We start from the raw sequence: 25,603 nt of genomic DNA on the forward strand, positions 1-25,603 counted from the left end.
GGGATCAAATCTGGAATCTCAGTACCGTGAGGCAGCAGTGCTAACCACCGCACCACCGTGCCGCCCATTTTTGAGGGTTCTGATACAATGGAGGAAAAGAAGGGACAGTTGACGCCATGCACCTACAGGAGGTCCAGGGTGCAAGGGAGTCACAGCAAGAATATGAGGATCAGGAGGATTATCACCAGATAATGACCCAAAAGCTTGTCTGCTTCGATTGCCCAGCGATTGCCCACCTGTGGGTAGATGGTAGCCCTTTGCTCCTCAATGGCATCCATCATTCATGTCAGGGCCCCTGCGTAACACATGGAGCTGGCTATTTGGCTGCCATCCTCTTGGCTTGACTGTGAGCAAGTGTCGTGGACTCATTTAAATGAAGTTCCCCCTTGATTGAACTGCTCAGATGACCCCCAGGGCAGGCCAGTCAAACACAGAGTGCCACAGGCACAGCGTTTTCATGTGGGGAATTTTCCCTCCCAAAGTATCTAACAATTTCAGTATAGATCCCGCTGACGCGGCCAATGGAATTCGCACTGGTTTTTGGGACAAGAATGACACTTAGCCTGATTTTGGGAAAGTTCCACCCATTGCACTTGCCCCAATCTCTGGTTGATCATACCTAGTTAAATTCTTCATGTGAAATTAACTCCCGTGGAGTTGAAGGTTATGCTTTGCCAGTAGCCTTGAAAGTGACTGCCACGCTCAATTTCTTTGCCTGTCGGTCTTTCCAGGGATCCACAGGGGACCTGTGCGGTATCTCGCAGTCCACAACACAGAGGTGGAGGTGCATTAAGGAGGTCATAGATACCTTCTAGGCAAGGTACATCACAAAGTGAGGTTTACACTTGATGAAGATAGCCAGGCTGCGAGATTCAAGCTTCCTAAGAGTGCAATCAACTGCACCCATGTGGCTTTAAGGGCTCCATGGCAGCGGCCCTAATGTTCATCAACCGGAACGGCTTTCATTCCATCAGTGTTCAATTACTGTGCGATCATGGGAAGCACATAATGCACATTTGTGCCAGGTACCCTGGGAGTTGCCATGTCTCATGCATCCCGAGTCACTCCAGGTGCCTCAGATATTTGAAGGGCCAGAAGTCTACAGGGATGGCTTCTTGGGGATGAAACATTGGCTCATGACACCTGTGCATCGGCCTCAGAATGCTTCAGCGAAGTGTTGCAACACAGCTTATAGCTCCAAACGATCTCTAATTGAGCAGGTCATTGGAATTCTGAAGGTTCACTTCCAACTTTTGGAACGCTGAAATTGGGCTCTGCAATGCACACCAGATAAGGTCTCCCACATCATCATAGAAACATAGAAAAAATATAGGAGCAGGAGGAGGCCATTCAACCCTTCAAGCCCGTGCCGCCATTCATTATGATCATGGCTGATCATCCAACTCAATGGCCTAATCCCGCTTTCCCCCATATCCTTTGATCCCCTCCGCCCTAGGTGCTATATCTAACTTCTTCTTGAAACCATACAATGTTTTAGACTCAACTACTTCCTGTGGTACCGAATTCCACAGGCTCACTACTCTCCTGGTTCTGGACACACCCACCATCGGGAACATCCTTCCTGCACCAAACTTGTCCAGTTCTGTTTGAATTTTATAGGTTTCTATGAGATTCCCCCTCATTCTTCTAAACTCCAGCGAATACAATCCTAACCGGTTCAATGTCTCCTCGTACGTCAGTACAGCCATCCCAGAAATCAGTCTGGCAAACCTTTGCTGCACTCTCTCTATAGCTAGAACATCCTTCCTCGGATAAGGAGGCAACGGCACACATATTCCAGGTATCCCTCACCAAGGTCCTGTATAATTGCAGCAAGACATCCCTGCTCCTGTACTCGAATCCCTCGCAATGAAGGCCAGCATTCCATTTGTCTTCTTTACCGGCTGTTGACCTGCATGCTTACCTTCAGAGACTGATGTACGAAGACACCAAGGTCTCGTTGCACGTTCCCCTCTCCTAATTTATGGCCAATTAGATAATAGTCTGCCTTCTTGTTTTTGCTACCAAAGTGGATAACTTCGCATTTATCCAAATTATACTGCATCTGACAAGCATTTGCCCACTCACTCAACTTGTCCAATTCACAGTGAAAGATCTCTACATCCTCCTCACAGCTCACCCTCCTACCCAACTTAGTGTCATCTGCAAATTTGGTGATATGACATTTTATTCCCTCATCTATATCAGCCATTGTCAAACTCGGGGGCGCGACCGCGGGTGGGTCGCGGGCGGATGTCGGGTCGGGGAGCTGCCCATCGCGACGCTCCCGATCGCGCAAATCTGTGCGCAATAGCTGCAGCAGCAGGTGGTTAATAATGCCGGCTGCAAGCGGCCTGCAAAATGGCCGCGAACATGTAAAAGAAATACGGCCGCACAGCGCATGCGTGCCAGATCATCGGCCACGCATGCGGTATGCGGCCGCTTTTTTTTTTTAAACGGTCGCAGCTTTTTGTTTTACAAATTCGGGTGGGGGGGGGGTTTATTCATTTATTTTCATTTTATTTTTATTTTTATCATTTATTTTATTTTTTTACAAGTTCAGGGGGGTTTTATTTGATAAAAACTTTACAGGAAAAAAATGCAGAACTTTGGACAGATGGAGATTCCATACTTTCCGACACCGGAAGGCTTCACCTTCATCCAACAGGTTCCATTGGAGGAGCGTGTACGAGGGCCAAAGGGACCCAAAACCATTTCCTCCATTTTTGTCAGCAGCAAACATGTAAGAGAAAATGGTGGGTCGCGCAGGTCAGCCGGCGTAGGCCGCGAAGGTCGGCCGGCGCGGGTCGCGAAGGTCGGCCGGCGCGGGTCGCGAAGGTTGGCCGGTTGGTAAAAATGGGTCCCGGATAAAAAGCTTGAGAAACACTGATCTGAATCATTAATATGTACTATGAATAGCTGGGGTCCTAGCATCGATCCCTGCGTTACCCCACTAGTCAGTCTGCCAATTTGAAAAAGATCCATTAATTCCAACCCATTAATGCCAACCATTTTTCTATCCATTTCAATACACTACCCCCAATCCCATTCGCTTTAATTTTAAACGCTAATCTTTTCTGCAGGACTTTGTCAAAAGCCTTCTGAATGTCCAAATACACCACATCCACTGGGTCCCTTTCATCAATTCTACAAGTTACATCCTGAAATAATTCTATACTAATAATAATCTTTATTGTCACAAGTAGGCTTACATTAACACTGCAATGAAGTGACTGTGAAGAGCTGCCAGTCGCCACATTCCAGCGTCAGAATGTCCAAATTACCTAACAGCACGCCTTTCGGGACTTGTGGGAGGAAATCGGAGCACCCAGAGGAAACCCAAAGGGAGAACGTGCCTTGGGAAAGCGGGCAGCATAATCAAAGACCCCTCCCACCCGGCTTACTCACTCTTCCAACTTCTTCCATCAGGCAAGAGATACAAAAGTCTGAGAACAGGCATAGACAGATTCAAAAACAGCTTCTTCCCTGCTGTTACCAGACTCCTCAACGACCCGCTTATGGACTGATCTGATTAATACTACACTCCTGTATGCTTCATCCGATACCGGTGTCTATCTATTTACATTGCGTGCCTTGTGTTGCCCTATTATGTATTTTCTTTTCATGTACTAAATGATCTGTTTGAACTGCACGCAGAAAAATACTTTTCATTGTATCTCGGTACATGTGACAATAAACAAATCCAATCCAATCCCCATCACTCAGACTTTACGAAAACAGCACATTTACTGCAACAAAGTGGCCGTTAAGATTCTTTAAGAAAACATATTCAATCTCACCCATGTTATCTGTTGGTCTCAAAGGCTGCTTTCATAGTTCCCACGGGCACTGGTATTTTGTAGATTAGTGCTTCTCGGGGATTCCTAACCTACATAATTTTATGGACCAAAAAGCCATGAACCATGAGTATCCCTGTGGGGAGACAAACACTGATGTTGGGATTAAGAGTTATTAATTTATTTCACTTTAATTGGTTGAATTGCTGAATGCATATCAGGTGCACCGGAGGAGAATCAGCCGTGGTTAAATACATGCTTGGTGACACATACAGCGAGAGTCAATTACCCCATAAGTGGGTCAGTCAACATAAAGAGTTTTGAATAATTACTTGAAGTTGGGCAATGGTTTTTGAAACCTACAGAGGACAAGGAAAAAAATCAGATAGCAACTTAAAATGATAACTGAATATGACTAAATACTCGGGGATTGAGGTTAACATATCAAATGAAGGCCTCATCCCATAGCCTTAATCCTTAGAATCCCCATAAGCAGAAGGATACCATTCGGCCCATCGAGTCTGCACTAACTCTCCGAAAGAGCACCCTACATAGGCCCACTACCCCGCCCTATCTCCGTAACCCCCACCTAAATGGACTGCGGGAGGAAACTGGAGCACCTGGTTATTCGTTGGATTAAGTGGACGTCTGTAAATATACAATAGAGGTGGTGAATACAACTATTGTATACAGTACATTATTTACAAATTAACAAAATTATTTTTGGTAAATTGCATGTTTTGCGTAAAGTTATGCTACTTATAATTCTTACCAGCAGAATGGAAACTAAATATTCAGACCAGCAGAGAAACATTAAAAATAATTAAACAGAGAAAAGCAAACTATGCAATTCACGTGTGCAGTATTTAATGGCAGTTTAAGTTTCAAACAAGACATTGGCAAAAAGTCATCTCTAAAATTATCTCGGACTGATTTGAAAGCGAGTTACTTCAAACATGTATTGGGATTCAATAATTTTAGTTTTACAAAAAATAGCTCAAATGAGAATGCATACAATTTCAGATGATATTACAATATGCATCATCCTGTAGTATCTCATTACAACCAGTCTACTAAATGATTCAATATTAACAAACTGGATTACATAACTCAGAGTTGTGAGTTAAAGAGAACCTCCTTGCACTTACATCAGGCTCATTAACTCAAGTTTGAGAGTTGGGCACTGAGTGCAACTTAGCAATCGGTTTCAGGTAAAACACAAGTCTGTAATACATGTGCATATAATGTTTACATTTTTTGCTGAGGATTAGTTTATTTTCATTAGACCACTGTTATGATAAATTTCTGTTTTGCATATTTGAGATTGTCTGAATAATTTTAATGCAAATCAGATTAAAGCAAAGATTTTCAAACAATCTGTCCTAATGCCTGGGAGATGGTGCAAGATACCCAGAGAAAAACAGATTTAAAAATAGTTAGCACACAGTAATAGATAAATAACTTAAGAAATACTTTAAACTGACATCCTTCGTAGAAGAATTCTTATGAGTCAGGAATTCGTATTTGAAAATGAATAAACTAAAGAAACAAATTCATTGACTGCTTTATTAGTGATATGAAATAATTGCTGCATGTGTACACAATTCCTTTGTTTATATGCCTGATATTTCAGATAAATAATCTTTTAAACCACTAAATATACATGTGTTATTTTTTCTTGTTTGAGTTTTCTGGAAACCAGCTTCCAGGCTGGAAAGTTTTTGCTGTACTTGAAGGATCTGGAGATAGCTTATCCTTCCCAAAGTAAGTTGCAGAGGCGTGTCCTTTGACTTCAGTTTGAACTGGCTGTGCAACGAGACCGTCCTCATATTCTTCCTTTTTCCTAATCTCCTCCTTCTGTTCTATTTCATGGGCATGTATCTTTATCATTTTTCTATATTCTTCATTGCGCAGAATTTCCTTTGCAAATACAAAAGGAAGATGATTATACTCTTAGATAAAAATTTCAACAATACATAGTTCTAATACATAGTTGGCTGGACGGCTGGTTTGTGATGCAAAGCAACACCAACAGCATGGGTTCAATTCCCGTACCGACTGAGGTTATTCATGAAGGCCAGCCTGCTCAACCTTGCCCCTCGACTGAGGTGTGGTGACCCTCAGGTTAAATCACCACGAGTCATCAGGGGAGAAATCATCACTTTTAAAGTACAAAGAGACAGGGAGGAGAGGGTGGCTAGGCAAAAGCTAGTTGACTCCATACTGGAGGTGGTCCGGAGATACTCCGAGACCCCAACCGTAAAGCTCCTATAATAATAATAATCTTTATTGTCACAAGTAGGCTTATACTTTAAACTGACATCCTTCATAGAACAATCCTTATGAGTCAGGAATTCGAATTTGAAAATGAATAAACTAAAGAAACAAATTCACTGACTGCTTTATTAGTGATATAAAATAATTGCTGCAAGTGTACATGCTGATTGCAAGGACACCATTCCTGACTGTTTCACTGCTACAGATGGACTTTGACCTGCTCTCCACAAGGAGAGCAGTGCTCCAACGCCGCCAGGCACGGGGGACCCTATACGAGCACGGAGACAAGTCAGCCGTCTGCTGACGCCCCAGTTGAAAACGCAGGCAGCCATAAGGGAGATCGCACAAATTAGAGATAGCAAAGGCACATTAGTAATGGATCTCGACAAGGTCAACGAAGCCTTTGAGGCCTTCTACCAGGGGCTGTACACCTCAGAGCAGGGGACTCGGGGATGAAGCAGTTCTTTGATGGACTGGACATGCCAGTTGTGAGGGAAGACAGGAAACGGGGCCTGGAAGCACCGCTAGAACTGGGAGAGTTCATGGAGAGTATTAGCTCCCTGCAGGTGGGGAAGGCGCCGGGACCAGAAGGGTTCCCGGCGGACATCTACAAAAGATTTGTGACAGTACTGGATCCGGACCTGCGGGAGATGTTCACAGACTCACTGGCGAGGGGCACACTGCCGCCCACATTGGCACAAGCCTCAATCTCGCTTATACCTAAGAAAGAAACAGACCGAACAGAGTGCAGTTCTTACAGACCCATCTCGTTACTAAACATAGACGCAAAAATACTGGCCAAGATCCTAACCAAAAGGCTAAAGAACTGTGTAACATGGTCGTCGCAGATGACCAGACAGGCTTTGTCAAAGATAGACAGCTAACATTGAACATCAGGCGCCTGCTGAACGTGATCATGACCCCGTCTGGGGAGAGAACACCTGAGGTGATCGTCTGCCTGGACGCAGAAAAGGCCTTTGACAGAGTTGAATGGAAGTACCTCAGAGGGGTACTGGAGTGGTTCGGGCTTGGAACAGGTTTCACCTCCTGGGTGAAGCTTCTGTCCAACGCTCCCACAGTGAGCGTACGGACCAACATCACCAGCTCTAAGTACTGGTGTTGCCCGCTATCTCCGCTGCTGTTTGCCCTAGCGATAGAGCCATTAGCAATCGCATTCCGAACAGTAAAGAATTGGAGGCAGAGAACATAGAGTCTCGCTCTATGCAGATGACCAGCCCCTCTACATCTCGGACCCACAAAGCAGCATGCAAGGAATCATTGCGCTCTTGAAAGAGTTTGGAGCCTTCTCGGGCTACAAACTCAACATGAGAAAAGTGAGATTTTCCCGGTGAACCTGCAAGGGGGAGGGGCAGAGCTGGTGGGGTTGCTGTTTCAACAAGCCCGGCATAAATTCCGCCACCTGGGGATCCAAATCGCCAATGACTGGATAGGGGTCCACAAATAGAACCTGACCAGTCTGATAGAGGAAGTACAAAAGGACCTGCTGAGATGGAACATACACCCACTCCCCCTGGCGGGGAGGGTGCAGACAATCAAAATTAACGTACTGCCCACGTTCCTCTTCCTACTTAGATCCATCCCGATCTATATCCCCAAGGTCTTTTCCAACTCACTGAACAAACTAATTATGGCGTTCATGTGGGGAGGGAAAGAATGCACGGATCCCAAAGAAGGTTCTACAGAGAACAAAATCCATTGGGGGGGGGGGGGGGGGGGGGGACTAGCTCTCCCAAACCTGCAGTATTACCAATGGCAGCGACAGCAAAAAGAATAAAGGGGTGGATAAAGGAGCCGGAAGCCGAATGGGTGCTCACGGAGGAGGATTCCTGCAAGGGGATTTCCCTCCGGGCCCTAGCCACGACGGCACTCCCATCCCCACCCAAGAAGCATTCAACCAGCCCAGTGGTGGTGGCAATACTCCAGTCGTGGAATCAACTGCGACAACATTTTGGCTTAACCGAGATGGGCGACAAAGCACCCATCTGCAACAATCACAGGTTTGCGCGCTCACTGACGCCTCCTTCACAAGGTGGAGGCAAGACGGGGGGGGGGCGCTGGCAGTTAGGGATTGTACACCGACGGCAGGGTAGTAACGCTCGACGAGCTGACAGAAAGATTCCAACTAGCAGGTGGCAACAAATTCAGATACCTACAGCTTAAAAACCTTCTGCGAAAAGAACCAAGGAAGTATCCATGACCGCTACGACAGTTACTACTGGAGGAATTGCTGGACGCAGATATTTTAGGCAAAGGGAACTGTAGTGACATGTACGGATGACTGATAAGGGGGGCCGACACCCAACTGGACGAAACAAGGAAAAAGTGGGAGGAGGACTTGGGGTTCGAAACAGGGTGGGGACTTTGGAATGAAGCACTGCACAGGGTCAACTTCACTTCCACATGCGCAAAGCTGAGCCAAATGCAACTAAAAGTGGTACACAGAGCCCACTTGACCAGAACCCGAATGAGCAGGTTCTTCCCGGAGGTGGAGGACAGATGTGACGGTGCCAAGAAGGCCTGGCTTACCATGCCTACGTGTTCTGGTCTTGCCCCAGACTGCCAATGGGCAGCATGATAGCACAGTGGTTAGCACTGTTGCTTCACAGCACCAGGGTTCCAGGTTCGATTCCCGGCTTGGGTCACTGTCTGTGCGAAGTCTGCACATTCTCCCCATGTTTGTGGGTTTCCTCTGGGTGCTCCGGTTTCCTCCCGCAAGTCCCGAAAGACGCGCTGATAGGTGAATTGGACATTCTGAATTCTCCCTCCGGGTACCCGAACAGGCATCAGAATGCTCACAGTAACTTCATTGCAATGTTAATGTAAGACTACTTGTGACAATAAAGATTCTTGTTATTAAAACATTTTTAAAAAATCACCACCAGTCAACTGTCAAAGGGAAGAGCAGCCTATGGTCCTCTGGGACTGTGGAGACATTTACATTTTTATGTTCTGATGAATAATTTGTTTAAAATGTTAGTATATGATTAAAGCAAATATTACTGGGGACACTGAATTAATTAATTTAACAGTGAAGAATTTTCTAGCACAGTAGTTCCTCTATTTGGGGTCCTTCACAATTCTCACTTACAGGTATGTTATTTTCTTTGGAAACACAACATATCGATGTCACCGCATAGACATCATTCTAGAACACCCCGTTCAGCATTATGGGAAAGGATAGATTTCCCTTTCTTCCTCTTCTAACCCAGTGAGCCATTGATCTTCAGAGCTCACATATCAGTCAACTGTGTGCCAGCTGAATGTTCTTCTGTTGTAGCCACAGAAGTAAAAACCTTTGAAGCTGTGCTGAATTAGACATTTTCAAAATTAACTAGAATGCATTGGCTGCACAAATATTAGCTTTAACTGTTCCAGTTTTATCAACTCCTTTGTTCCCTTCAGATTTCAGATTTTCCACTCTACTGCATCCCCACAATCCTCCTCGCTTGTATGGCCCAGAACCTCAAATCAGCAGGACATAAAAACCTGAATGTTATTGACGTTTATCTGACCTGGTAACTCTGGCTGGGTCATCTCTAGTCATTCCCTTCCTTTGGATAAAACTGCTTAGTGCACCAGCATAATTCTGGATTCACAGTTAATTCTCGAATATATAACTAATGAAGACAGATAGAAGGTGCTGTGCATTTGCCACACAAACACTCCCATGGATGGTACTGAAATAACTAAAGTTGAGATCAAAAGAAATTTGCAAATTTTGGTAGGCTTTCAGGGCGGCACGCGGCATAGTGGTTAGCACTGTTGCCTCACAGCGCCAGGGACCTGGGTTCAGTTCCGGCCTCGGGTGACCGTGTGGAGTTTGTACGTTCTCCCAGTGTTTGTGTGGGTTTCCTCCAGGTGCTCCAGTTTCCTTCCACAGTCCAAAGATGTGTGGGTTTGGTGGATCGGCCATTCTAAATTGCCCCTTAATGTCCAGGGATGTGCAGGTTAGGTTATGGGATTACGGGGATAGGGTGGGGTGGACATTTGGTATTGGTCAGAGTGCTCATTCGAAGTGTCTTGATGGGTCGAATGGCCTCCTACTGTACTGTAGGAATTCTATGATTCTTGACATCAGCATGTCCAACTGATGCCAAGTATCAATCAACAAAGCCAATATAATGAACTATATGGGCAAGACATTAGAATACAAGTCAGGGGAAGTTATGATCAAACTACGGGTTTCTGCTCAGACCGCAATTTGACTACTGAGTCCAGTTCTGCTGTTGAAACAGGAGAGAGATATTCAAGCACTGGAGGCAGCTTAGAGAACAACAACAACTAAAAACCTAATGTCAACGCTCTGAACTAAGGAAGAATTTTATATCAAGGGAAGAGGTGTCTGAAGAGTGTCTTACAGGGGTATTCAGGGAAGTTAAGCGAACTGAAAAAAATAAAAAGTTAAACTGCAAGAGATGTAAAAGGGAACAGGGATTCAAACGGGTACAAAGCAAATTTAGAATCAATACCAATAGTTTGTTCTTCACAAAGAGAATGATCAATTCAGAGGATGAACTTCCAGAAAGAACAGCGAGGCAAAAATCTGGAATCATTTGAGAAAAAATTGGATATGCAATGTGGAGAAGTTCACAGTATTTCTGGGTTGAGCATCATTTTTGAGATTTTTGTGGGATTTGGAATGGTTGATAGAATCAAGGCCAAAGACTTGATATGTTGACAGGAATCGACAGGGTTATCTTATCCTCTGTTTTGCTGATGTTCAGTTGGACAAAACTTTGGTTCATCCAGGGCTTTGACACAACCTGTGGCGAATGGAGAAGAATCCACACCTTCACACAAAAAAAGGATACTGCATGCACTCCATGAAAGACTCAACGTATTCCCAGTTTCCATTTAAAGTCTTTATGCATTTAAATGAAATCATTCTAAGTCATTTATGAAAGCAAATTACTGTGGATGCTGGAATCTGAAATGAAAGAGAAAATGCTGGAAAATCTCAGCAAGTCTGGCAGCATCTGTAGGGAGAGAAAAGAGCTAACGTTTCGAGTCCGATGACTCTTTGTCAAAGCCTATCTTTACTGGAAGTGTATATTTGAGTTCATGCAGTTAGTGATGGAATCAAACAACTTATGATTCTAATTTGATAATAATATGATTCAGCTACCACAAATTCGCCAAATCAAAACTCTATGATTACATTTTTTCCAAAGAGTTGATCACAATCAAAGCAAGACTTCATGTTACACTTTCTGGGACACCATTTTCAACTGCAGCTTGCCAGCACAAACCATGGACCCAGGCTTTTCCAGTTTTTCTTTAAAATGAATGGCCCGTTGAAGAAATTCTTGAAAATGAAACTTCACTGATGGATTACAAATTATAAAGAGAAATAAGCATTCCCCATTTTTTAAATCTAAAGTTATTTTTCATCATCAGCAAGTTTATAGTGGATCAAAAGATGTGCTAACTTTTGTTATGGCATTTATCACTCCATCTGACTGAAAAACTGGGTACAATGTGGCAGAACAGAATATTTTAATAGTATCCAAGACTAACAATGCTCACCAAGAGGTGAAGGTAAATGTTAAGAATTTAACAGCCATCTTGGGTGGGATTTTCCACGCAATCTGCCATGTGTTTCGCGGTGGCAGAGGCAGCCCACCATGCTGATCTCGCCGTTATTAGCGGGATTCCCTATTGAATGCACCCCTCGCCGCTGCGGTTTGTGCCATTGGCAGGGCTAGAAGATCCCACTGGTGTGATCGGCTGGAAAGTCTCTCTGAATGACTATAACATCTTGGAGCACAGAATATGACCATTTGTTCCTGATGCTTTTCAGTTGTTCCCAATTCCCTTTACTTTCCCCATCGCCCTGTAATTTTCTCTTCTTCCAAGTATTCTTCTAATTCCCGTTTCAAAGTTACTACTAAGTCTGTTACAACCACCTTTCAGGCAGTGCTTACTCTAGGATAGAATAGAGTTGCCTCGGGCATGATTTAACGAAAATGAAGCAGAATCCCATGTCGGGTTCATTTAGCTGGGTGTTGCAGCGGCGAGAACCACCCTGCTATTAAATGGGACTCCGCTTCATTTCTAGGCCTCGGTGAGGAACGATCCGCTGAGGCCTAACCATGCTTCATTTCCTGCACTAACAAGCACCACTCGCGATTGCAGGAAGAGATCTGGGAGCCATTTTTAAATGCTCACTTAAAAGCTCACTTAGCTGTGCTGCTGCCGGATCGAACGGCCACCCAGCATCTACTGGCCTTGCAGAGGAGACCAAAGCCAGGCGCCATTTACCACTGGATCCCACAAACGGAGACCAGGCGGAAAAGCACTTGGGTGGGTTGCCCAGGCGATCGGAGGCCCCCCGAGTGGTTGGCCTCAGGTCAAGCTGACATACTGGCACTATTGGTGCCACCACGGCACCTTACCAGCCAGCCTGGCACCCTGGCTGTGTCACCCTGGCAGTGTCACCCAGGTGCCACTCTGACACTGCCAGGGTGCCCATGTGGCACTGCTAGGCTGGCAGGGGCACTGCGAGTGTGCCAGTGCGAAGCTGGCATTTTTCCCATGCCGGGGATCGAGCCCGTGGGTGCCCTGCTGGTATGTGGTGGGGTGCAGGGGGGCTCGCGGACCCACAACGGCACTGGGGGGTCCGGGGATCGAGTTGGGGAGTCGGGGGATAGGGGCGCCATTTGGAGCGACACTCGTCGGAGATCCTCAGTGCAGGATATGCGGCTAAGTGAGTTCCCCACTGACGTCGCCAGAACCGTGCCCAGAACAAACTCTTATTTAAAAATTAAATTGCGTCCTATATGCCAAACCAAAAATAGATTAGGAGGCATGTTCATTTAAAAGCCTGGTCAGAGACTGGGAGTGGCAAAGTCATTTAAGGATTAATTTGAAGCATTGTGAGACTGGGAGTCAATGTAAATGGATAAAAATTGGTATGATGCGCAAGCAAAACTTGCTGCAGGCTAGGATATGGTTGGAGGGTGCTGGATAGGCTAAGGTTTACAGTGAGTGGGGAATGGTAGGAGAGCACAGGCTAATCAAATCTGGAGGCAACATAGGCAAGGGCTAATGGGCTGAGGTGGGAAATACTGGGGAGGTGCAAGTAGGTTCCGTTGGAGAGTATGGGAAGGATTATAGGCCTGCTGGGGAGGTTTGGAGGGTTCTCAGGGTACAAGCTGAATGTAGGGAAAAGCAAGGTATTCCTGGTGAATGAGCTGGCACCGCGGGCTAATTTAGGGGGTCGTTCCAATTACGGGCAGCGAATGCTAGCGGTCAGGGACTTTTACACTTGTGACCTTAGAAGAGCTGACGGAGAGACTGGAATAACCGAATGGACAGGAACTCTGACATTTACAAATCAATAACTTTCTCAGCAACGAGATGATGAGGTACTCTAGAGCCCCAAGAGATACAATGTTGGAGGAAGCGGACAGGATGGAAAAAGGGAACTGCAGGGACATATACAGATGACTTTTAGAAATGATGTGCGCACCACTGGACGGAACAAGGGAGAAATTGGAGGAAGAATTAGGGACGGAAGTGGGGTGGGGACTCTGGAGCGAAGCACTGAGCAAGGCCAACTCCACCTCCCTCTGCACAAGGCTGAGGCTCATGCAGCTTAAAGTGGTGCACAGAGCACACCTGACTAGAACCCGAATGAACAGGTTCTTCCCGGAAATAGAGGACAAGTGTGAACGGTGCCAGGGAGGCCCGGCCAACCACGTCCATATGTTCTGGGCATTCCCCAGACTTGTCTGGTTCTGGACGGCCTTCTTCGAGGCGATGTCCAAGGTTGAGGGGTGGCGTCGTGCCCGAGAATGGCTATCTTCGGGGAATCGGACCAGCCATCACTTCATATGGGAAAGAGCGCCCATGCCCTTCCCTTTGTTTCCCTAATCGCTGGCCAGAGAATCCTGCTCGGCTGGCGTTCAGCAACACCACCCACAGCTGCAGACTGGCTGGCAGAACTCTCGGAATTTCTCCATCTGGAGAAGATCAAGTACACCATCCGAGAGTCGGACGTGGACTTCCACAAAGCGTGGGTACCATTCATCAGCCTGTTCCAAGACCCGTTTGAAGCCAACAACGGATAGAATTGTGGGAGGTGGCGGGGAGATACATGGGAACCACTAAGGGCACAGAAAGCAGACAGAGGGGGGTGGGGGGGGGGCAACAGGGGCAAGAGACCCAAGGAAATCCAAGAGAGAACCCAGGGAGTGATGGACACGGGGACCAGAGGGCCCCTCACAAAGCTATAAGAGCAAACAAACGACAAAAGAAACCATCTATGGTGAAGTGAAGGGCCTAAGATAGGACCCGGAGACAGGAGAAAAGGAAGGGGGGGGGGGGGGGGGGGGGTGTCGAAAAGGAACCTGTAAATTGCAAAAAATAACCGCTTCATCCATCTCTTGTACAGTGTAAATTGTAACCTTTAATATAAAAATATTTATTTTTAAAATGAAATGCAAATTCAATCTCTGTTTAGTACAAATTGTTCAATTCTGTATTTGTGCTACTGCTTCTGAACAATGGAAGGAAAGCAGTACAAAGAATTGAAACAATAAAGCACTTTAATTGTCAATCTACTTCAGTACTGTGGTTCTAGCTCACAAAACAGTCCTTTCTTTGGTCTCATTAGTCACTTTGGTCGGAATTTTGATCACTGTCAAATCAAGGGACAAAACTGTGACGTAGAATTAAATAGATGGGGACAACTGAATGTCAACACTTTCTTGAAATAAATAACTAAGGGCAGCACGGTAGCATTGTGGATAGCACAAATGCTTCACAGCTCCAGGGTCCCAGGTTCGATTCCGGCTTGGGTCACTGTCTGTGCGGAGTCTGCACATCCTCCCCGTGTGTGCGTGGGTTTCCTCCGGGTGCTCCGGTTTCCTCCCACAGTCCAAAGATGTGCGGGTTAGGTGGATTGGCCACGCTAAATTGCCCATAGTGTCCAAAATTGCCCTTAGTGTAGGGTGGGGTTACTGGGTTATGGGGATAGGGTGGAGGTGTGGACCTTGGGTAGGGTGCTCTTTCCAAGAGCCGGTGCAGACTCGATGGGCCGAATGGCCTCCTTCTGCACTGTAAATTCTATGATAAACTACTTAATGTGTATAAATGTTATCTTTCGGGGTACGTATCACACAAATATCGTAACTGCACATGGTTCCATTTCAATACCCAGTCTCTCAGCAAGATATAAATTATAGGTGGCTCTGTAACTACATTTGTGCTATGATAACTGGGATGCTAAGAAAATTGATTGACTACATGTAATGAATTGTGACGCGAATATAGTTGATTGATTGTATGTAAACGAGAATACAACTAATTCCACCCCTTAAATCTGTATATTAACCCGTGTGAGCCTTAGCTCAAGTGAGAAAGAGTGCTGTCAGAAAGGCTGCGGAGCCTCAGGCCTTTCTCCCAGAATTCTGATATAATAAGCTGCTTCTTTACTCATCCTCAGGCCTTCGTGCGAATATTTTCACCTCTAACACAAGATGTTGCGTTTGGGATCGCAACTTGTTAATTTTCATGTTGAACTGTGCGTGTACTGATGGCAAAAGCTGTACTGATTTACATCTATTAACAGTGAATCTGTGAGTGACAATAGCTCCATTGTTAGCTCTACCTCAAAATCTGGGCCAATGGTTTTATCAACATTACCCTTCAAAGTGAAAATTTTTGCCTGACTTTTTTGTGCGAAACTAACTTGAGTATCCGATATTTAAACCCATCACCAGGGTCAGCAACTTGCTTTGATTAATTCCTGTAATATTATAAGTGCTATTCAGATCAAGGATGCCTAGCTGCTGAATTCAAAAACAGCAGGTGTTGGACAGTACTTTGAGCTCCAAACGTAGAAATCAAGGCCAGCAACACAAAATTGTGATTGTGGAACCCCTATAATAAATCATAAAGGAACCTAATGTAGTAAAAACACAAAAGTAGATTGGATTAGCACCAAAGGACCATGCAACAGGTGGTCATTAAGGGCATCTGCAGTGAAATGCTAACTGGGAAGGCTCAAAGCTGCACAATAAAGTAGTGAGTCTCAAAAAAAGCTTGCCCATGAGGCTCAGAGTGATCGGCGAGTGACCAGGTCCAAAAACTGAGTGGAAGCAACTTACATTTTTGAATTTAAATGTTTACTTCTTCCACAAAATAATGGATGTGTAAGTGCCAGCCATTGTTTCAAGTCTTAGTAATTCAGCTACAGAGCAGATCAGTTAAAAAATAGCACAAAATAAAAAGATGTGCAAGGGATCACAGTCCTGGTGCTCTTGGTTGAAGCATGCTGTTAATGCAATGACTATGGTGGACTCCATCCAGCATACACATGAAACTACCCTCAGTTTGAAGAAACCACAAACAACAAGTGGGCAACATTAGCAGCAAAAAACCGATTTATGCAAAAAGGTTTCTGCATCAAAGAGGCTGCCTGCAGGCATCTTGAGAGCAACATTGTAAGCAGAAACAAGTATGATAAATGGGGAGGAAACCATTGGAATCCTCAAAACCAGTCCTTACCACTTCAAACAATACCCTCCTATCTGTGATGATGCTATTAAGGAGCATGGTGACAAGAAGAAGGGCATTCATCAATCATGGCCATAAGTCACTTGTGATCTCAGTAGAGTCCATGAATGGCTCCAATGAATCAATGGCCTCAAAACAAAGTCTAGTGTCACCTGTAAAACATGTTACATGTGAGCATTGGAGACATGTGCAAAAACAAGGGAGAGCCACAGAGAATACTACAGAAAACCAATGCTCTCAGAGTCTCAATAAATGTGACCTATCTATCAAAAGCTGATTCAACATACTGAACTACAGCTGCCAAACTGACAAGAAAATTAGGAATGAAGGTTGAGCAGCTTACCTCACATACTTCAGCCTGGAATACTGCGAAATTGCGCACTACCTGTGGACAGGAATGTTCAGGCAAAATTTAGCTTTAACAAGGTCAAAGGTTATTATGTGTTGTGTCTGCTTATTATCCACTAGTGACTCCTCCAAAACAGGACCTAGACAGGGGAACTTTCTGATGCAGCATGCTGATCTGGGGAATTTCAATGCAACGCAGTTTGCACGGCAGATGGTCTGAGAACGTTGTAGGCAAAGAATGACTGGATATAACTTAGATCTGCACCATTACATCTTGGACCCTTGCAGTCCACCTGTCACAGTAGCAGTTCCAACACCCAAAACATCATTGTTTCACCAGTGGAATATTCACTATGACCTGCAGATGTTCAGACCCAAGGATCAGGGAAGGTCCATCTGCCAGGTCTATTTACTCTTCCAGATTGTGACTATCCAGAACACTAGTCTGGAACGACAAAACAACTGATTTGTCTCATTGAAGGTTGCAGCATTATGTATCCAAATATCTCCAAAACTATTGACAACCTAGAGATGGCCAGTCAGCATCTAACAATGGGAGCAGCAGGAATGATGAAGAAAGATCCTCTTAGCCCAGCACATCATTAGGCTGATGCCGTCACATTGGGAAGGATTTTCGACACCCAGTAACCCCCCCCTCCCCCTCCCTGGCATGTTTTCTGGCGGCGGAGAAGGTTTGTTATTGGCCACCGGTGGAATCTTTCAGTCCCGCTGATGTCCACAGCTTGCCCATTCTGCCAGCGGGGAACTTGCGGTAGAGGGTCATCTTCGGCGGGACCAGAAAATCCCGCCAGCAGGAAGGGCTGGAAAATCCCACCCTTTAAGCTTGTTCATGTAACTTGCCGTTTCAGGGACTTTGGCCTGGATTTTCATCTGAAAGTCAGGTGTCAGAAATGGGGGAATATCTGCCTCCGAAAACCCAACTTTTAAAAATGACTGCCTTGACATTGGATTTTGGGAGGGCTGGGGGGGTGGGGGGGAGCGCTGATATTAGATGTTAGGGTGTGTGACCCCAGAAGTAGTGAGGAGGATGCCAGATGTGGAGCTGGGCTGGTGGAAAGCCTGTCTTGGGGCTCCAGCATTGTGTTCAAAATTTCAAAAAGAATAAAACATGAAACAGCCCTCCAGCTCCCATTCCCCTCATCCTCCCACACACACCACTTGCCCCATCCATGCCAACCCATGTCACCTCAGGCCCTGCAACCACACTCTCATCTCATACCCTCCAGAACAACCTAGTCACCATTTCCCACCTCACAAGGCCTTTTATTTAAATTTGTTCAGATAAATAAAGCCTTATACAAATATTTCAGTCAAGTGCTCAAACCCTGACAACAGTAAGCTTTGAAATTCAGTCACATTCCAAAGGATCTATAACCACTTGTCACGTTAATCAAGCTGAAATGGCAGGCCCCCTACTGTGATAATAGATTGATGTGAAAGCAGTCATGCAGCAGTGTTCCAGTAATGGAAGCCTCACTTGTCGACAGATGGAGTGAAATCCACAAAGTTCAGACCTGCTCTCACCAGTACTAATTTGCACACTTCAGGGGCGTCATTCTCCGACCCCCCGCCGGGTCGGAGAATGGCCGTTGGCCGCCGTGAATCCCGCCCCCGCCCCCGCCGAAGTCTCCGAAGGGAGAAAAGTCGGCGGGGCGTTAATGGCGCCGCTGCCGCGGAGAATGTCACGGGTCTGCGCAAGGCAGCCGATTTTCGGCCTGCCGATATTCTCCCTTCCGGATGGGCCAAAGTCCCGTCGACGTGATGACCGTTCACGTCGACGTCAATCAAACCTCCTTTTCATCGGCGTGACCCGGTGCTCCAGGCTCACGCCGACCAGCGAGGAGGTGAGTGACGGCCTGGGGGGTTGGCTCTGGGCAGGAAATGGCGTGGCCGCAGACTGATTGCGTGAGGAGAGGTGTGTCTCGGCTTGTGTGTGTGTGCGGCGGGGGGGGGGGGGGGGTTAGAGTGGGCTGGGCTCCGGGGGAGTGCTGGGAGGGGGTCCGTGCCGGGGTGGAGGTTGGGGGGGGTCCGTGCTGGGGTGGAGGTTGGGGGGGGTCCGTGCTGGGGTGGAGGTTGGGGAGGGGGTCCGTGCCGGGGTGGAGGTTGGGGGGGGGGGTCCGTGCCGGGGTGGAGGTTGGGGGGCGGGTCCGTGCTGGGGTGGAGGTTGGGGGGGGGTCTGTGCTGGGGTGGAGGTTGGGAGTCCGTGCTGGGGTGGAGGCTGGGAGGGGGGGTCCGTGCTGGGGTGGAGGCTGGGGGTTGGGGGGGGTCCGTGCTGGGGTGGAGGTTGGGGGGGGGGTCCGTGCTGGGGTGGAGGGTGGGGGGGGGTCCATGCTGGGGTGGAGGTTGGGAGGGGGGGGTCCGTGCTGGGGTGGAGGTTGGGGGTTGGGGTGGTCCGTGCTGGGATGGAGGTTGGGGAGGGGGTCCGTGCTGGGGTGGAGGTTGGGGGGGGGTCCGTGCTGGGGTGGAGGTTGGGGGTGGTTCGTGCTGGGGTGGAGGTTGGGGAGGGGGTCCGTGCCGGGGTGGAGGTTGGGGGGGGGTCCGTGCCGGGGTGGAGGTTGGGGGGGTCCGTGCTGGGGTGGAGGTTGGGGAGGGGGTCCGTGCTGGGGTGGAGGTTGGGGGGGGGTCCGTGCTGGGGTGGTGGTTGGGGGGGGGTCCGTGCTGGGGTGGAGGTTGGGGAGGGGGTCCGTGCTGGGGTGGGTGATGGGAGGGCAAATGAGTTGGTCCACCTGGCCAGGTGCCAGCCTCCAACAGTTGGGCCCATGCGGTCCATGCCACCTGGCTGGGGGGAGTAGGGGATATGGGCAATGATGACATGTCGTCGTTCCCCTCCCCCCCACCAGGCCGTCATGTTTTCAGACCATCCAGCGATGTTGGCCGCCGTGGTGGCAGCCGCTCATGTCTATGTTGCCCTGGATGAGGAGGAGGAGGAGGAGCGTGCCAGAGAGGCGGCGCAGGCTGCCGCAGAGGGGCAGGCGGCAGCCGCCCAGGCTGGAGGGACACCTGACCGACAGGACGAGGAGGGGGAGGAGGACGTCGCGGCCCCACGGCAACGGAGGCACCCGAGGGCGCCCCTTGTGTACCGGCCCCGGCAGTCATACCAGGACCTCACGGACCGGGAATGCAGGAGGAGACTCCGGATGAGCCGGGAAACCGTGGCACACATCTGTCACCTGCTGGCACACCTGTCACCGCGTGGCACTGGCGGGGGACACCCTCTCCCCGTGTCCGTCAAGGTTACGGTGGCCCTGAACTTTTATGCAACGGGGTCATTCCAGGCACCGAGTGGGACCTGTCCGGCATATCGCAGACATCGGTGCATCCAGTGACAGATGCCCTTTATGCCATGGCGCACCGCTACATCCGCTTCCCCGTGGACCGGGCCAGCCAAGATGCCCGGGCCGTGGGCTTCTCTGCCGTTGCCGGGTTCCCCATGGTCCAGGGCGCGATCGATAGGATGCACGTCGCCGTGCGGCCACCTGCAGATAACAGGGCCGTGTTCACTAATAGGAAGGGAACCTATTCAATGAACGTACAGGTGGTCTGCGACCACCGCATGATGATCCTGCACGTCTGCGCCCGTCACACAGGCAGTGTACACGACTCATTCGTGTTGTCGCGGTCATCCATCCACGGCATGTACGAGGGATGCCATCCCCGGCTGAGGGGCTGGTTGCTGGGCGACAGGGGCTACCCATTGCGATCGTGGCTGATGACGCCTATACGGAGGCCACGCAATGAGGCGGAGAACCGCTACAATGATGCCCATGTAGCGACAAGGGGAGTGATCGAGAGGTGCTTTGGCGTGCTGAAGATGCGTTTCAGGTGCCTGGACCTCTCTGGGGGCGCCCTCCAGTATCGGTCAGATAGGGTCGGCCGCATCATTGTGGTGTGCTGCGTCCTGCACAACATAGCCCAGCAGAGGGGCGATGTGCCGCAGAAGAGGAGGGCGGAGTGGAGGAGCAGCAGGAAGAGGCCCAGTCCTCCCCAGATGAGGGGGATGGGGGCAATGGTCAGGGCAGACGGGGTAGACACAGGCGGGTGGCTGTCCACCGTTACCGGCTGGCCCAGCGGGCACGGGACAGACTGATAAGACGCCCGCTTCACTGACTAGATGGGCGTGGGAATCGGGTAGTATGGCCACAGACCGCACACCATGACAACAGCCGACCACCCACACCCCCCACCCATCCACCCACCCAGCACCCTCACCCCCCTCCCCAACCCCACACACCCCACCCGCATGCACACCACCCCCCCCCCAACTGCCGATCCACCGGCGGCACAACGGGCCGGGCTCACCCAGTTGCGGGTGGACGCGTGTCTATCGCAGGCCATGGAGGATGATGACAACCCGCCTCCGATGAGCTCCTGGCTCTACATCGTTGGACTATGTCTGACCCATGGCCACAGTACCACCATCCACCCGGACCATCCCTGCATGCGGCTGTGACACTGCAGCGCACGGTCCCGTCCTCTGCCCGGGGGATGTTGATGGCGGCCCAGGGGGAAGGGGGCAGACTCACCTGGGGCTGAGGTAAGACCACCCGTCACACACACACTTGCGCTCAACGTACATGACACGCCCGCACACTTTGGACAGAGCACAAAGGCAGCTTCGGTAGGTGTAACATTGACTTTAATAACCAAAGGAGTTCATGCACGTGCCCTAGTCCCTAAAACTCATCTGTGCCCTGCACCCGTGCCAACTTACTCAGTGTCTAATTGTTTGGCCTTACGGGCCCTTTGACTACGTCTACGTGGTTCCCCAGACGGTACAGCAGAACTGGAGGTGGACTCCTGTGATTCCTGCCCTCTGACACTGGATCCCTTTGGCGGCCGTTTCCTGGGGCGTCCTGGCCTAGATGGGCCAGGCTGCGGCCCGGGCGACTGGGATGGCGAGCTGCCAGCCTGTCCTGCCCGTTGCCCACCCGATGCACCTGGGACGGAAGGGGGGGGGGGGGGGGGGGGGAGTCCGAGGTGTCGCGGTGTACCGGGACTTCCCCTACAGAGGGAGCCGGGACGGACCACACCACCTCCTCCTCCCTCGGGGTGCCCGATGGCCCCCAGGCCTCTACATGGGTGGGGGATGCGAACGGACTGGCCATCCGACGCGCCCCCGACATCTGGCGCTGCCAGTCCTGGAGGCCCGTGCTGGTATCGACAGGGGTCTGCAGGTTTGCAGCCATGGAGCCCAGGGGGTTGTCGAACCCTGTCTGTGACAGTGCGACGCCGGCTCGCACATGGCCACTGGCGCCGATGCCCTCAGCGATGGCCTGCTGAGACTGGGCCATGGCCTGCAGAGACTGGGCCATGGCCTGCAGAGACTGGGCTATGGCCTGCTGAGACTGGGCCGTGGCCTGCTGAGACTGGGCTATGGCGTTGAGCGCCTCTGCCATCTGGCGCTGGCACTGGCTCATGGCCTCCTGTGAGAGGGCAGCCATTTCCTGGGCCACAGACGCCGCCTGCACGGAAGGCCCCAGGCCTCGCAAACCGTTCCCCATGTCTGACACCGTCGCACCCATTGCCTCCACCGCGGACGCCACCTGTGCGGTGTCAGCCTGGGTGGCACGCATGACCGGGACCACTCCCAGCTCCTGGACGCGGGTGGACTCCTCCACCTGCGACCGCAGCCGCCGCAAGCCACCTGTCACCCTCTTCGCTCGTCTCCGTGTCGGTGGTTGCATCGGATCTATGTGTGGGTGTGGTAACTGCAGTAACCCGGGATCCATCTGGGCGGCAGATGTTCGCTTGGCCTGGGCTGCACTCCGACCGCCCGGTCCCTCTGCTGCTCCTACCTCCACCTGCTGTACCGGGACGGCTGTGTTGTGCGCACCAGTGAGTGTACCAGACGCCTCATCACTAAAGTGCCCAACCGTGGTGAGTGTTTCTGCGATGGTGGAGGGTGTTGGTGACAGCAGTGGCGTTGTGTCGTGCTCTTCGTCCCACTCTGAGTCCATGGCACTTTGGGGTGGGGGTTCGTCTCCACCCATCCACTCTGAGTCACTGTCCGGTATTTCGTCTTCCCGGGTAGGGGTGTCCTGGGTAGTGCTGTCCCGGGTAGTGCTGTCCCGGGTAGTGCTGTCCCAGGTAGTGCTGTCCCGGGTAGGGGTGTCCCGGGTAGGGGTGTCCCGGGTAGGGGTGTCCTGGGTAGTGGTGTCCCGGGTAGGGGTGTCCTGGCTCGGATGTGACGGGGGCCTGTGGCTGCTCCCCTCATCGCTGGTTGGTCGCTCCCGCACGTGACGGGGGTGTCGTCTCCCTGTTGCTCCAGGTCTCTCCGTCTCCCGTGGTGTGCGAGGGGCATCCTGCGGGCGTCGCATGCTGGAGGGTGCGGGTCTCTCCGTCTCCCGTGGTGTGCGAGGGGCATCCTGCGGGCGGTGTGCATCTGCGGGGATGGGTGCCTGGACGTTTGGTCCTGCGATACACAATGAAGCATGCATGGTTAGACATCAGGCAGTGATCAGGTGATACGGGGGAGGGGGATATAGGGGAGGGGGGATATGGGGACGGGCTGTTGGTGGCTCACTTGCTCGTGGGGCCCCGACCTCTGCATCAGCAAGCTCCCGGTCCTCAGGTCCGCCAGCCAGTTCCAGGGCCCTTTCCTCGTGTACGGTCAGTGGCCTCTCATCAGCGGGCCCTCCTCCAGTCCTCACATGCTCCCTATTGTTGTGTGTGCGCTTCTCCTGTGGGGGGGGGGGGTGGTGGCAGGGGTAAAAGGCAACAGTGTTAGGCAGGTATATGAATGCACGCCATCGGTTGCGCGTGCATTGCAAAGGTTAAGGTTAGGGCTGGATTCACTTGGGGATATGGAGGATATGGGGGAGGGGGGGATATGGGGGAGGGGGGGATATGGGGGAGGGGGGATATGGGGGAGGGGGGGATATGGGGGAGGGGGGATATGGGGGATGGGGGATATGGGGGAGGGGGGGATATGGGGAGGGGGGATATGGGGGAGGGGGATATGGGGGAGGGGGGGATATGGGGGAGGGGGGGATATGGGGGAGGGGGGGATATGGGGGAGGGGGGATATGGGGGAGGGGGGGATGGGGGAGGGGGTATGGGGGATATGGGGGAGGGGGGATATGGGGGAGGGGGATATGGGGGAAGGGGGATATGGGGGAAGGGGGATATGGGGGAGGGGGGATATGGGGGAGGGGGGATATGGGGAAGGGGGGATATGGGGGAGGGGGGTTATTGGGGAGGGGGGATATGGGGGAGGGAGGATATGGGGGAGGGAGGATATGGGGGAGGGAGGATATGGGGAGGGGGGATATGGGGGAGGGGGGATATGGGGGAGGGGGGATATGGGGGGATATGGGGGAGGGGGGTATGGGGGAGGGGGGATATGGGGGAGGGGGGATATGGGGGAGGGGGGATATGGGGGAGGGGGATATGGGGGAGGGGGGATATGGGGAGGGGGGATATGGGGGAGGGGGATATGGGGGAGGGGGGATATGGGGGAGGGGGGATATGGGGGAGGGGGGAGATATGGGGGAGGGTGGATATGGGGGAGGGGGGATATGGGGAGGGGGGGTTATGGGGAGGCTCACCCTGCCTGCTCTGACGAGGTCGTTCACCTTCTTGTGGCACTGGGTGCCTGTCCGTGGTGTTAGGGCCACAGCGGTGACGGCCTCTGCCACTTCCCTCCACAGACGCCGGCTGTGGCGTGGGGCAACTCTGCGGCCGTGCCCGGGATACAGGGCGTCCCTCCTCTGCTCCACCGCGTCCAGGAGCGCCTCCACATCGCGTGACTCGAACCTCGGGGCTGAGCGACGGCTAGCCATCCAGTCGGGTGTTGCGGTCGGGTGTTCCGGTCGGGTGGGGGGGAGCTGCGCGGCCTTATGAGCCGTCACGCCGTGCAGCGCGTATGACGCTGCACGGCGTGAACCATTGCGCAAGCGCGGATCCCGTCACGTGGCTGCTAGCCCATTTCGGGCCAGAGACTATTGGCCCATTTTTATGACGTGACGCAAGTAGGATTTGCGCCGTTTTTTGCGCCGATCGGCGGACTTTCCGCCGATAACGGAGAATTTCGCCCCAGGTTTCACACTCCAAGGCTACAAAATCTAACTTCAATGGAGACAGCAGATGATTTGAACGGTCAACTGTCTCCATGAACCACGCTTGTGTGAAATGTGAACCACCTCCATTCCCACCCTCCGAAAATGGAAAGTACTGCGTTTCAGGGTGGCACTTATGGTTTTCTGCCACTTCTACCAAGTTTGCCACAATGGATTTCTGTCATGGTGAAAATCAGGCCTTTGTCTCATTGGTAATATGACAGTGGCTGCTGCATTGGTAATATGACAGTGAATACACTATGAAGAAAGTCAAATGCAAATTTGCTTTTTATCTCACTTAGTGAAGTATAGATGCCGCAACTGCCATATGACTCCAAATACTGGCATTTATGATAATGTACTGCAAAGTGTACTGGAGAGTTAGAAGTTAAAACTAGTTTTGGTGTCAACAATAGAAAATCTAATGCGAGGGCTTGTAAAAGTCCCTGCTTTCAATGTTATCTCAGCTTCAAACATTGCTAATATGAATTTGTGCTTGCAGTGGGCCTCCAATCTATTTTTAATAACAAATTTGTATGACAAAACTCCTTATGGAATGAA

General features: G+C 50.4%; 1 protein-coding gene across 2 annotated transcripts in view; it reads right to left on the bottom strand.

Moving 5' to 3' along the window:
- Positions 1–4,642: 4,642 nt before the first annotated feature.
- Positions 4,643–25,603, bottom strand: part of ndufaf2 (NADH:ubiquinone oxidoreductase complex assembly factor 2) — a 283,974-nt gene continuing 263,013 nt past the window's right edge. Inside the window, exons 4-5 of one of the 2 annotated variants that reach the window (XM_072496978.1) lie at positions 16,960–17,001; positions 4,643–5,717 (exon numbers count right to left, since the gene is read on the bottom strand). In XM_072496978.1, coding sequence (XP_072353079.1) covers positions 5,466–5,717; positions 16,960–17,001 — 294 coding nt within the window. In that variant the 3' untranslated portion in view covers positions 4,643–5,465. The remainder of the gene's footprint in view (positions 5,718–16,959; positions 17,002–25,603) is intronic. The other variant, XM_072496979.1, reaches the window with a different exon arrangement.

Source organism: Scyliorhinus torazame, chromosome 3 (genome assembly GCF_047496885.1).
Source record: "Scyliorhinus torazame isolate Kashiwa2021f chromosome 3, sScyTor2.1, whole genome shotgun sequence".
In the NCBI taxonomy this organism is placed as follows: Eukaryota; Metazoa; Chordata; class Chondrichthyes; order Carcharhiniformes; family Scyliorhinidae; genus Scyliorhinus; species Scyliorhinus torazame.